This window comes from Artibeus jamaicensis, unplaced genomic scaffold (genome assembly GCF_021234435.1).
Source record: "Artibeus jamaicensis isolate MK-2021 breed Jamaican fruit bat unplaced genomic scaffold, CSHL_Jam_final contig_2259, whole genome shotgun sequence".
In the NCBI taxonomy this organism is placed as follows: domain Eukaryota; kingdom Metazoa; phylum Chordata; class Mammalia; order Chiroptera; family Phyllostomidae; genus Artibeus; species Artibeus jamaicensis.
In genome coordinates this window covers 828,183-841,760 of record NW_026521468.1, presented here as the reverse complement: position 1 = coordinate 841,760, position 13,578 = coordinate 828,183, and the positions used below count along the sequence as shown (strand labels likewise).

At 48.5% G+C, this 13,578-nt stretch overlaps 1 protein-coding gene across 1 annotated transcript; it reads right to left on the bottom strand.

The window, feature by feature from the left end:
- Window positions 1-2,585, bottom strand: EIF1 (eukaryotic translation initiation factor 1). Its single transcript, XM_037129789.2, has 4 exons — window positions 2,395-2,585; window positions 1,515-1,678; window positions 1,302-1,403; window positions 1-823 (listed from the first exon to the last, which is right to left on the bottom strand). Exons 1-4 carry the CDS (start codon window positions 2,423-2,425, stop codon window positions 779-781), a joined length of 342 nt encoding a protein of 113 aa, XP_036985684.1. The 5' UTR covers window positions 2,426-2,585; the 3' UTR covers window positions 1-778.
- Window positions 2,586-13,578: the final 10,993 nt, after the last annotated feature.

The window sequence follows — 13,578 nt, the reverse complement described above, 5'->3', positions numbered from 1 at the left end:
TGTTTCTGAAAACAAGTTTTATTTAAATAAGGGTTTAAATACATTACATAACATTAAAACTGAAGGGGGAAAAATCCAAAAATCAGTTCATTACTTCACATGGCATTGGGCAGCTGTCGCTAGTAAAGTTGTGAGCACTACAGCTAGCTAGATGACTGACATCAGTTTGAAATTTGTTCCCTTGTCAAAAGTTTAACTCTGATGGGAGGTTGGCCTCAAATTCTGGTGTTTGGACATCAATTAGCTGGGATATGTCTGGTTAAAAAGACCTTGGTGGCACACCAGATATACGCATCACCCTGCTTAGAGGGAAGGTGGCCACTCTAAGCTCCACCCACTGGTCAGGTTGGAGATCTTTGACTACCCCAGGCTCCCTCTAGCGGTAACATGCTGCCGCCTCACCCCTCCTGTCAGCTTCACCACGGGCTGCTCAGATGGTGACATTCTAGGAGGGCAAGGAACTCTGGCCAGACATGGCCACCTGTGATCTTGGGGCTCTGCACTTGGCTGAAACATCACATTATTGCTTTGTTTCAGGGTGGACACTGCCAGGTGCCTCCTGCCTGACCTCCGTTTAAATGAGGGACTTCAAGACTAGACAGCATGGCTCTTTTCAGTTTATTGCATGAAGGAGTTACACTAGTCCGAGTTAAAAGCAGACCCCAAATGGTTACATTATACAAGCTGTGAGGTTTTTAAACTTGTGACAAGGGACAGAAGGGAAATTCTACTCATTGCAAGGAAATCCTCACTTAAGCTTCAGTGAGCCAAATAGCACTTAAAACCCATGAACCTTCAGCTGGTCGTCCTTAGCCAGTCCAATCTGCAAAGAAAAAAGGGGAAAATTTCAAAGAGTGGATAGAGCATCAAAGCTTCCAATTTTGGTGCCAATAGTCCTGTCTTCCTGCTCCTGTACCGGGCAAGGGGAGTCCAAGAGCCAAGATGCATGCCTCTCCCCGCTCCAGCACGGTGACTCAATTTGGGTACTCAGTTGGAAAATGACCTTGCAATAGAATTTTAGCTATTAGGAGGAACAGCCAACCAGACTTCCTGCTTATCATCAGTACTTCTCTGTATGCAGTTTAAATCTGCAGTCTCTAAAGTATATCTCTAAAAAACATACACTTAAGGCAGACAAGTCCCTTCTTTTTAAAATACATTTGTTTATGCCCTTCAAAACTCCACCATTTTGCTTAGCCCTATAAAATGAAACTGGTTTCCCCAGCAGAAATTAAACAGAGGTGGCAGGATCTGACATTGGCCAGGGCAGAAGCTCAAATGCACCAAGTGACTGAACTCACCTCTACCAGGAACTGGCATATGTTCTTGCGCTGGTCACCCTGTAGCTGAATTACTTCTCCATATTCTGGATGCTCAATTACAGTACCATTGCAGGCAAATTTCTGCAAGGAATGCAAAGCAAATTAGACGATGCAACAGCACTAATAATCTCTTTCGGTAAATAAAACACAGTACCCCCACGTGAGCAAGTTTGCATTTCCTACAAGACCTACCTTCTTAAACGCCTTCACTAATTTCTTTTTATCGTAATCATCAGCGATCCCTTGGACAGTAGTAAGGGTCTTCCTGCCGTTTCTCTGTTGAATTCTTATATGGATATAATCCTCAGTGCCAGCAGGAAGCAGATCATCACCCTTACTTGCATCAGCAAAGGGGTCTGGAAAGAAAGGTCAAGTTTAGAGCCGTTGTGGCTTAGATGCCACTGTCGTCCCCCCATCCCACCAGGTCTTTTGTGCATGCAAAAAACTAACAGTGAAATAGCTAAGGGCTGAGTCAGATCAAGTATGTCCTTTTTATGGGCTCTCCCCGAACAGGTCAGTCCGGGAGGGCCAGCTTTCCAAGATCCGTGGAAAGCCTCGGCACCCGGGCCCGCCCTCGGAGACCGATCACGTGTCTGGGCAGCCAGGGCTGACAGGCAACGCCCCACTCGGCTGATGCAACCGGCCGGAACCCGAGCTCCGAGGCGGAGCCAACTTCCCGCCCCATTGGCGCGCGCATTTGTCACTTAGGGCTGGAACCGCCTCCCTCTCCGGAGGCCGGGACAACGGCGGTGACGCAAAGGACGTGACGCAGGAGTGGCGGGAGGGGGCGGGTGTGGCCCGCGGTGGCACTGGAGCCATTAGTAAATGCGCCACCCGAGACGCAGGGCCCGCCCAAGAACTGACCTCTCGCCCTACCCTTCCGGTCACGCTCAGACACCCACCCCCAAGGCCCAGGCCGTGTCCTCGGGGTCCGCGAGGACAGATACCTTCATTCTACCCAAATTTAGGAAGGCCTGGAGGGCCTAGAAGCCGTCCGGGCCCCATTTCCGGGCCCGGACAGCCGTGCCGCCGCACCTGGGCCTTCGCCCCACGGGGCCTCTCCTTAGCTTACCGAAAGAGTGGAGGTTCTGGATAGCGGACATACGATACGATTCCTTTTCCTCGGTGGAAACGGCCTGCGGAAGGCTGCGGCGGGAGAAGGTGGGCAGGGGGGACGGAGCGTCGGGAAACGAGGGGGGCTCGAGGGGAAGGTTGCTGAGTCCTCGGCGGCGGCTCAGCGACTGGGGCGGAGGGGCGGTGCCTGTATTCACTTATATAGCCGCCCCTGTGTCGCCAGCGCGTTGCCCTCACGTCTCGACCCCGCCCACGGCGTCCAGCCCCTAGCGTCCAGGTGCCGGCGCTTCCAATTGGTCGAGGGCCGGGGACGCAGGCGGCGCTTGCGCAGGAACTCAGTGCGGTGGGAGGGCGTCCTGGCTCGGGGAGGGAAGGGAGGGGGAGGGAAAGCTTAGTTTGGGCGGCTGTGCTGGCCGAGGAAGGTGTCGGCCGCGCCGAAAACTGGCGGAGTCTTTCGGACGCGCCTGCGCACTGTGTTCTCTGTCAAGTTTCGCGTTTTTGACCCTGTTGCTGCGGTACCTGCCCCAGGAGGGGTTTTTGTGGAGCAGATTGGCAATCTTCAGAGGGGATTTAGATGCTGAACCTCCCAAACAATACAGATTACCACTATCTGGTACTCACCTAGTCACCCGCTTCCTCTTTGTTTACAAGATTTAGGGTGGGCCTTTAATCAACATGCAATAATATAACCCAAACTTTTGTTAACCTGAAAATAAAAAGGCCTTTCAGAGTGAGAGGCAACTAGCATTTATTTGCGCTCCAAAAGAATAGCTATTGAGAAACCATTAATTTAAGTGGAAGCCCAAATGATGTTCCCATTAGCAGACCAAGGCAATGGGTATTTATGAGGAAGGGGAACGATTACATTAATAGAAGGAATTTATTGGTGCAGACAGCAGAACATGATGATGTTAATTTTATACAATGTGTTTAATTTTCAATCCAGTAGTCATAACTGCTTTCTGTTTATATTTATAAATAGTTTTTTGGGGACACAGTGTTGTCCTAGGCCCAAAGGTTGTCCAAAGGTTATTTCATCCTGTTTGAAGATTCCAAGGTTTGAGGCATAAGAGTTCAAGGCAGTGTGTCTCTTGCGTGGCAGCTCTGGCTCCGTTTTAAAGTAGTTTTGTTTATTACATATATATTTTGACCACCTTAACTTTATCACTTAGATTAATTTATAATGATATCTCAGATATCATTAGATGAATCTAACTTAAAAACAGGTTAGCCTCTAAATCTGTCATTTAGATAATGTAAGGAAAGAATGTCCAGCTCGTTAGCATGAGTTCAAGGGACAGTAACTGATTCTGGGGGCAGGAGGAGAGCTCAGGCACCCGAAGCATGGGTCATTCAAATTGTGTGGGGTAGAGCCTTCCCAGAAGGTAGGTGAACTAGGTCCTTCAACACAGTCAACTTTCTTGCTCTTTCAATGTATTAATTGAAATGCTCCCAGTTGCAGGGGTGAAAAAAAAAGTGGTCTTAGACCCCAGGGCAGCTGCCAGGCAGGTCAGATAAAGGAGTGCAGACAGCGAAGGGTGACGTAATGGGGTGTGATGGGATCCGGGTAAAGCGTATGCACCTGCAGCCTATTGTGCTAGATCTTTTTCAGGAGAACCTGGAAATCCAGGTGTTTAGTTTGATTTTTAAATGTTGCCAATAAATTGAATTTTTGGACAATACTGTTGCCCATGGGCTGCAAAGTGAGAGGCTGCTCAAACCCGCCACCCCCACCCCAAGGTAGTAAAAGCTAGGTGGACTTAATAGTTTGTTTTGATTCTGTATTTACTAGGTAATCTTCTGATTAATAATTTGGTTTCTGAGATGTCAGGAAAGGCAAACTGTGGCTGGAAGTCCTGGGCATCCAAGTTTCAGTTCCATCCCAGTCTGAGAGGCTGAGGACCCGACATGCCCTCCACCCGCCCTCCACCCGGATTCACAGACGTGGCGCTGCTTGCAAGGGGTTTGGGGAGAGAGCGTGAATGACAGAGCTCTCTCTCCAGGTCTGCACATATATGACAATTTCAAATCATCATGTGGTCCAGTTTATCAATCTTACCTTTTAGGAAAAGATCTTATTAAAGAAATCCTTTCTCTGCTTTGAGTTTGTAAAGTGATTCTGTATTTCCTTTTGAGAGTCTTAAAGCTTTGCTTTTCACTCATAGGTCTTTACACCATCTGGAATTTATTCTGTGTGTGGTGTGAGCAGGGGTCTAATTGTTGTTCCTATATAGATGGCCAATTGCCCCAGCACCGTTTACTGAATAAGGCACCTTTGCCCCGCTGATTCATTGTGCGTTCTCCATCATAATCATATGTGTGGGCTCATTTTTAGAGTCTTGGTTCTGTTCCACTGTTTTTATCTCTAAGCCACAATCTCTTCATGGCAGGAGCTCTACACACTGTCTTAATCTGCAGTAGAATGAGACCCTCCCTTTTGTTGTTCTTCAGAATTATTTTGGCTCGTGTTGGCCCTGGCTCTCTGTCAGGCTCATGGTGTATCATTACTCCCCATATTCTACAGCTGTTCTATGAAGCACCCCGAATTTTCTCATCTCAGGGTGTTCGTGCATGCTATGCCTTGGTACATTCTTCCCTCCTCTTTGAGGATGTATAAGAACTTTTAACATAACCTATGGCCCAACATTTTATTTTTAAATTATTATTATTATTATTATTTTGATTTTTTATTTATTTATCTTTAGAGGGGAAGGGGGGAAGGAGAGAGGGAGAGGAACATCAGTGTATGGTTGCCTTTCTTGCGTCCTCTGCAGGGAACTGGCCTGCAGGGAACCGGCCTGCAACCCAAGCATGTGCCCTGACTAAGAATCGAACCGTGATCATGTGGTTCGCAGGCCTGAGCTCAATCCACTGAGCTACACCAGCCAGGGCTAATTATTATTTTTAATTGTTCTATCACAGTTGTTCCAATTTTCCCCTGTTGCTCTCCCCTTCCCACTCCTCTGCCCCCCTCCCCAGTCAATCCTCACCCAGTTGTCCAAGTCTGTTGGTCATTTATACCTGTTCCTTGACTAGGCCCTTCCCCCTCTCTAGTTGCTGTCAGTCTGTTCCTTGTTTCTATGCCTCTGGTTCTGGGGGTTGTTGTGCTTATCTGTTTTTGTTCAATAGTTTTCTCTTATAGGGGAGATCATATGGTATTTGTCTTTCGCTGCCTGGCTTCTTTTTTTTTTTTTTTAAGATCATAATTACGTATTTTTAGAGAGGGGGAAGGGAGGGAGAAAAAGGGAGAGAAATATCAATTGGTTGCCTCTTGCATACCCGTAACTGGGGACCTGGCCCACAACCCAGGCATGTGCCCCAACATGGAATGGAACAAGCAACCTTTTGTTTCACAGGCCAGTGCTTAATTGACTGAGCCACACCAGCCATGGCTGTTTCTGATATTTCATTGTTGGTGTATAAAAATGCCTTCAATTTCTGAATATTGACTCTGTATTCTGCTATTTTGTCAAATTCATTTATTAAGTTGAGTAGTTTTTTTGTGGAGCCTATAGGGTTTTCCGTGTACACTATCATGTCATCTGCAAATAATGACAGTTTCACTTCCTCCTGTCTAATTAGGATGCCTTTTTATTTCTTTTTCTTGTCTGATCACTAGAACTTCCAGTATTGTGTTGAATAAAAGTGGTGAAAGCAGAAACCCTCATTTTGTTCTCAATCTTAGGGGTGAGATTTTAGTTTTTAACCTGTTGAGTATGATGTTGGCTGTAGGTTTCTCATACATGCATTTATTATGTTGAGTTATGCTCCTTGTACTCTCACTTTGCTAAGTGTTTTTATCATAGGTGGGTGCTGCACTTTATCAGATGCTTTTTCAGCATCTGCTGATATGATCATGTGATTTTTGTCTTTCATTTTATGTGGTGTATCATGTTTATTGATTTGTGAATGTTATACCAACCTTGCATCCCTGGGATGAATCCCACTTGGTCATGGTGTATGATTTTTTGGATGCATTTCTGGATCTGGTTTGCCAATATTTTGTTGAGGATTGTAGCATCTATGTTCATCAGCGATATTGGCCTGTAGTTTTTGTTCTTTGTTGTGTCTTTACCTGGTTTTAGAATTAGGATAATACTGGCCTCATAGAAAGAGTTTGGGAGTCTTTGCTGTTCTTGAATTTTTTTGGAGTAGTTTGAGAAGGATAGGAGTTAGCTCTTCCCTAAATGTTTGGTAAAACATGCCTGTGAAGCTTTCTGGTCCAGGGCTTTTGTGTGCCAGGAGTTTTTTGATTGTTGTTTCAGTTTCACTAGTTGTTATTGGTCTGTTCAGGCTTTCTGCTTCTTCTTGATTCAGTTTTGGAAGATTATATGTTTCTAGAAATTTGTGCATTTCACCCAGGTTGTCAAATTTCTTGGCATATCTAGTTGTTCGGAGTAATTTCTTACAATCCTTTGCATTTCTGTAGTATTGGTTGTGATTTCTTCTCTTTTGTTTTTGATTTTATTTATTTGGGTTCCCCCCTCTCTCTTTTTTTTTTTTTTTCCTTGATGAGTCTGGTTAAAGACTTGTCGATTTGGTTTATCTTTTCAAAGAACCAGCTCCTGGATTTATTGATCCTTGGAGTTGTTTTTTTAATCTCTATATCATTTAATTCTGCTCTGAGCTTGTTTATTTCCTTCCTTTTCCTGGCCCTGGGCTTTGTTGTTGTGTCTTGTTCTTATAGGTGTAGGGTTAGGTTGTTTGTTTGAAATGTTTCTATCTTCTTTAGGTAGGCCTGTATTGCTATGAGCTTCCCTCTCAGGACTGCCTTCGCTGTGTCCCATAGGTTTTGGGTTGCTGTGTGTTCATTTTCACTTGTTTCTAGAAACTTTCTGATTTCTTCCTTGTTCCCATTGTTAACCCACGCATTATTTAATAGCATGTTGTTCAGTCTCCATGAATCGGAATGTTTCTGAGGTTTTTCCTTGAGGTTGGTTTCTAGTTTCAAGCCTTTGTGATCTGAGAAGATGCTTGATGTGAGTTCAGTTTTTTTGAATGTGTTGAGGCTTGTTTGGTGTCCTGTCATTGGTCTGTCTTTGAGAATGTCCCGTGTGCATTTGAAGAGAATGCGTATTTTGCTTTGGGGTGAAAGGTTCTGTATGTATCAGTTACGTCCATTTGATAGACTGTTGTTCAGTGCCACAAAATCCTTGTTGATTCTTTGCTTGGAAGATCTCCATTGTTGACAATGGGGTGTTAAGATCCCCTACTATGAGTGTGTTGCTGTTGATATCTTTCTTGGTCCTCCAAAATTTTCCTGATACATTTGGGTGCTCCTACCAGCATCTTTTGATTGTTTGTTTGTTTTTATCCTCACCTGAGGACATTTTTTCATTGCTGTTAGGGTGGGGGTGGGGAGAGAGAGGGAAGAAGAGGGAGAGGGAGAGAGGGAAACGTCAGCGTGAGAGAGACACATTGATCATTTGCCTCCCATACGTACCCTGACTGGGAATCGAACCTGCAGCCTTTTGGTGTGTGGGATGATTCTCCAACCAGCTGAGCCACCTGGCCGGGGCCCAACATTTGGATTTTTGCAGTTTGAACTCTGAGACTGTTTATAGAGGATGACTGCTCCTTGAACTTGGAAACTGCCTGCAGAATGAACAGTCTCTGTGCTATTTGATTTCTGATGATAAATAACCCAGAAGCTTGTGCTCTACAAGCCTGAGCCAGAACCGGGACTGTGACAAATGCCCAATTCTTGGCTGCCCACCGTTCTTGCATCACAGCCCCGCTCGCTGACCACTGGGTCAAAGACAAATGACGTAAGTTTGCGGTCTCGTTTCCCCTAGCAACCATCTCTTTGACCATCAGCTCCTTGCAATGATTGCCTTTAAAAAGCAAGCCTTATCCCCTCCATTTTGTATGTTTTTTCTTTTCTTTTTTAAATTTTCACTCCATTTTGGTACATGTCTTTGGTTTATGCCCAGGGCATGTCCCTGATTTGCAAATCATGCGCGAATAAAACTCCCTCTTAATTTCCTTTGGGATTTTTGTTAACGTCTTCCTTTGGCACCTCCTGCTCGCCCTCCAGGCCTCAGCCGGGAGCATCTTTTCGTGTGAGGAGGCTGCTGGGGCCCTTCTCTGCACCCTCACTACTTTGGCATTTATCGTGCTACATTTTGTTCCTTGGACTGGTTACATAATTTGCTGGGCCCACCGTATGTTCCTTTCTTAATTCCAAAGGTGTAAAAGGAATGACAAAACTGTCGTTTTTGGAGTATTCGAGATCTTGCTCAGTTTGGTCCAAATAAACTCATGAAACACTCTCTACAGGTTTGAATGTTCGTACCTTGACACCCATGAATTGGGCCCTGCCCCTTCCCTCGTTCGTCTCCCTGCTAGGCTGTGAACTCCACTGTGTGCCTGTGGTAGGTGCCTGGCACACAGTGGGTGCTCAGTGCTTGTCCAATAAGCATGTAGATATACCTTGTACGTACTCAGGTACGAGGAACGGCTCCAGCCTGTGACCTCTGCACCCTTTCTTTAAACCCCCACTTGAGGATATGTTCATTGATTTTAGAGAGAAAGGAAGGGGGAGGGAGAGAGAAAGAAACATCATCAAAGAAACAAAGATTGGTTGTCTCCTGTTTGTGCCCTGACTGGGGATTGAACCCACAACCTTTGGTGTACGGGATGAGGCTCCAGCCACGTGAGCCACCTGTCCAGGCCTCCGCCCTTCTTTTTCAAAGTTAAGACTCTTGCCTCCAGAAGGAGCTGCTGGACCTGGCCTCTTGGCGTAGGGCAGGGAGGGGTCCCTAGGTAAGCCCCATTTCCCAGCCTCTCTGCAGGGACCTGTGTACCTCTCAGGGCTCTCCTTCATCTCCCATAAAAGGAAGGTTGGCACATTTCTGAGGCCTTTTCCAGGTCTAAAGTCCAGAGCTCTGTGCTTGCAGGCTGGGAGCGTTTTGAAGGAGGAGCTACAGGAGTCCTCCGTCGGTGCAGAGGTGGTTCTGGCCCTGGGAGCTTGTGGGGTAACAATGGAGTAAGGGTGAGTTAGTCTGAAAGTTACACGGGTGCCCATTAACTCAGCCCAATGCACGACTGTGCTCCTCGGTCGGTCTGAGGCCCTGGCCCCGGCTGCCAGGGTCAGAGGGCGGGATGCTGGCTCTGGAACCCTGAACTGGGCATCACCTCTCTGTCTTCCTTCTGGGTGACTTGGTCTCTCCCAGCCTCCATTGTTCTCATCTGTACAAAGGGCTAACACCTTTCCCTTAGGCTTTGTAAGGGGATTTGAAGAGCAGAGTGAATATATGTGGCAGGATAAAAATGGGACTTTATCAAGTCACTAAATAGATGACACCAGATTCCCAGGGGACCGGGAGACAGATCCTCTGAGAACAGCAGGGGACCAGAGCGAGTCCCTCAGCGTGGGCATGGGATGGGGGTGGGAGTCTCTCTATGTGGTCTCTTTGGGCATGGCTATGGGGGACACCTGGGGACCCTCAGCCTCAGTGAAGTTCCCTAGGGCCCCAAACGTGGCAAGGAAGTGGCAGAATTTTCTCCCAGGAAGGGGTTGCACCAAACAGGGGTCTCCCTGGTCACCAGGACAGATGGGTGATCTGGTCCAAGGCCTCTCCCCCAAAACCTCTTGGTGCTACAGAAAACCCCTCACCTAGAGAGGCCCAGGGAACGGCGGAGCCCCTGCCACATCCAGAATCAACTTCTGGGCAGCCTGATGGGATGTTCACCGGGACAGGATTTAAGTTGACTTTAAGAAAGTCAAATAGACCTGGCTGGTGTAGCTCAGTGAATTCAGTGTGGGCTGTGAAACAAAGGCTCACTGGTTCAATTCCCAGTCAGGGCACATGCCTGGGTTGTGGGCCAGGTCCCCAGTGCAAGCCACGTGAGAGGCAACCACATACTGATGTTTCTCTTCCTCTCTTTCTCCCTCCTCCTCCTCCTCCCTCTAAAAATAAATAAAAATATATTTAAAAATCATTTAAAAGAGAAAGAAAGTCAAATAAATGTGGCATTTCTTGCATTCTTTATTGGGGAGCTATCACCGTGCATGTGAATGACTGAAAGAGTGCACACCCCTCCCCCGCCCACCCACCTCCGCGCACACACGTGCACACACCCACCCAGAAGTTCCCAGTGAGTGAAGGCGTTATTCTTGCCGCCCAGGTTGCTCAGGTCTGCCCCAGTGGGAGATGCGTGGGAGCTGCTGGTTCTGACCCTGTGGGGTCCCACGGGCAGTGCATCACCCCTTCACCAGGAGGAGGATGCCTGTGGGGTGCTGGAAATGACTTTGATCTTGATACGGGTGGTGAAAATTCATTGAGCTGGACCCTCTGTGGCAGTGTGCTTTTGTGTGTTTGTCCGTTACACTTTACCAGCACCCCCGCCGCGCCGCGCCCCGCCCCGCCCCGCCCCGCAGCGGCCAGGCCTCTTCCTCCTCGTTCTCACTCGCCTTCCCCTCGCTGCAGACTCACTTCTGCCAACCCGAGGAGGGAACTGCCGCACTGCCGCGGGGTTCCTCTTTGCCTCTTTGCTGGCAGAGCATCTGCCTTCTCCATCCTGCTATCGGCTCCTTCCGGCCTCTTCTTCCTCCTCCTCCAGGAAGCCCTCCAGGAGCCCCTGTAGATGGGATGAGGGGGAGGAGGCCTTGCTTAGGTAGGGGGATGAAGGCCAGATTGCCTGGTTTTCCTCCCCCCGGGCAGTCAGCCTGAGCTCACTGAGGACGTGGAGGAGGGCCAAGCCTGGCACCTTTCCTCAAGGAGCTCATGGCCCAGCAAGGCTCCAGGCTCTGGAAATGCCAGAACGGGCACTGAGGGCCCTGCCTTCTGCCGGGGCGCGGGAGTAGAGTTCCCTGGTGTGTGTGTGGGGCGGGCGTTCCTGAGGGACAGAAGAGCACTGGACACACTGCATGGAAATCAGGTCAGACCTGGTTCCTTTCCCAGGAGAAGCCGATAGGTGTTTGGGCAGGGCTTTCTGCTGGGGACTGCGACCACAGCTCCTCCAGCCTCCTTTCATATTATTTTTATTGTTAAAAAAGCTGATACAAGTCACACAAGGGCCACCTCCAGGAAGGCCCTTCTGTGTGCCCAGCAGCACATCAGCAGCGGCGCCCACGTTCTTCCCACGGACTTGAAGAACTTTCCCACCAATTGGGAAAGGGTAGGTGGTTTGTACTGAGGACCCAGGAGGTGAAGGGTGGGGGAGGTGGGGCAGAGGGCAGCAGGCTCCGGGAGGGGTGCCGGTGGCCTCAGCCGTGCTGGAGGCGGGACCTGGCTCCACGCAGCTGGGGCCTAGGAAGGCTTTGAGCCAGGGCCTGGCATGATCAGCTCTGCCTTTGAGGAGGAGGTCCCTCCTTTTCCCCTTTCCCCTCCAAAACCAAAAGTCACTGAGGCCGCAGTGAGCCAGCGGGAGTGGTGTCCTGAGTTAGCACTCGCCCACGCTCAGCCCTCCCCACTCCTCACCACTTCATGGGGTGCGGCTGGTGTCCCCCCCACTGGCCTGCGACCACCTTTCAGCCACACCTCTGCACCTCGCCCCCAGCACTCAGCTGCAAGCCCATGTCACCTCTCTGGGCAGCCCCTGCTCCACTCTACAACCGCTCATCTTCTCCAAATTAAATTCAGCTCCCAAAGGGCACAGCAGCTACGGCCCAGGTGGCTTTTGAGCCCTGGAAGTGGGGCTAGTCCAGTTCGGATGTGCTGCCTGTATAACGTACTAGGGTTTGAAGACTGAGTGTAAAAAATTTGTGAAACATCTTAATCTTTATATGATTTGCTTATTGGAAAAATACTTTGGATACAGCGGGTAAAATAAAACATTGTTAAAGTTGATCTCACTTGTTTCTTTTTACTTTGTTGAAAATGTGGCTACTTAAGAAATTTAACGTGGCGTGCACTGAATTCCCACTGGACAGCACTGCTCCAGGTAAATCCAGACGGGAGAGCGTGTCTGCGTGGCTCAGCCCGGGTCCACGCCACACTCCCACACGTGGCTGTCTCCCCAGCCTTCTCACCGACGTCAGTCTTGTTTGCTGGTCATCCTTTGCCCCAAACAGCTTAGCAACTGTCCCCCTCTACCCGAGATAACACTCTTCCTGAGAGGGCCTACTTCCTTTGGTTCTTTTTGGTATTTCCCTCAGTCGTAAAATTACATAGTCCAGTAGACTCTTGAACAATGTGGGGTCAGAAGCCTGACCCCTGCACAGTTGGAAATGTGCTTATACCTATTAACTCTCCAAAAACTTAACTGCGAATAGCCTATGACTGACTGGAAGTCTTACAGACAGTATGAACTGTTGATAAGCATATTTTGTAAGTTCTATGTATTATAGACTGTATTCTTCCAGTAGAGTGAGCTGGACAAAAAATGTTATTAAGAAATCATAAGGAAGGTAAAATACATTTACAGTATTTATTTAGAAAAAAAATCTATGTACAAGTGGATGCATGCAACTCAAATCCATGTTGTCTAAGGGTCAACTGTATATTTTTAATATATAAAAATTTTAAAAGTAGAGCCCTGGCTGGTGCAGCTTAATAGATTTGAGTGCTGGCCTGCCAACTGAAAGGCCGCTGGTTCGATTCCCAGTCAGGGCACATTGCCTGGGTTGTGGGCCAGGTCCCCAGTAGGAGGCATGTGAGAGGCAACCGATTGATGTATCCCTTGCACAACGTTGTTTCTCTCCCTCTCTCTCTCCTTTCCCTCTAAGAATAAATAAATAAAATAAAAAATTAAAAAAGTAGAAAAGTGACCCCCCCCAGCACTTGTTAGTTACCACCTAGGGGGTGTCCAGGACCCATTTTGACCCGTTTTGTCTGTTTATGTGAATGTTAGGAAGGCGTCAGCTACTTGGGGTTGCCCTGCCTTGTTCCGCATCAGGCAGCAGGCGGCCCCTGGCTCCGCTTAAAACAGGAGCGGACAGCGCAAGCTTGGTGCACTGACCCTGTGGAGGAGGCGGGGGGGGGGGCTTCTGCACACCCCACCAGGCAGATCAGAGATCTTTGCTGGCGAGACCACCCCTGGTCTCTCTAACGCTGTCTCTTTTCCCACTCAGTACCTGCCTTTGCTGGCTCCTGCCTCCCGAGTTGGATCCCGTCCCAGGGCCAGCCCTTAAAGTCTTCCTCTCTTGGGTTTGCAGTCGGGCTCTGCCCCTTGCCTTCCCCTGAGCGGGCACAGCCGAGACCCGTCTCCGCTTGGCCAGACAAAGGGTGTGCCAGCC

Bases quoted from the DNA above. Each gene is read 5' to 3' on its own strand.
- EIF1 (XM_037129789.2), bottom strand. From the start codon at position 2,425: ATGTCCGCTATCCAGAACCTCCACTCTTTCG. The intron at 1,679-2,394 runs GTAAGCTAAGGA...CTTTCTTTCCAG, and splicing joins CCAGAACCTCCACTCTTTCG to ACCCCTTTGCTGATGCAAGT. The intron at 1,404-1,514 runs GTAGGTCTTGTA...CATTCCTTGCAG, and splicing joins TAGTGAAGGCGTTTAAGAAG to AAATTTGCCTGCAATGGTAC.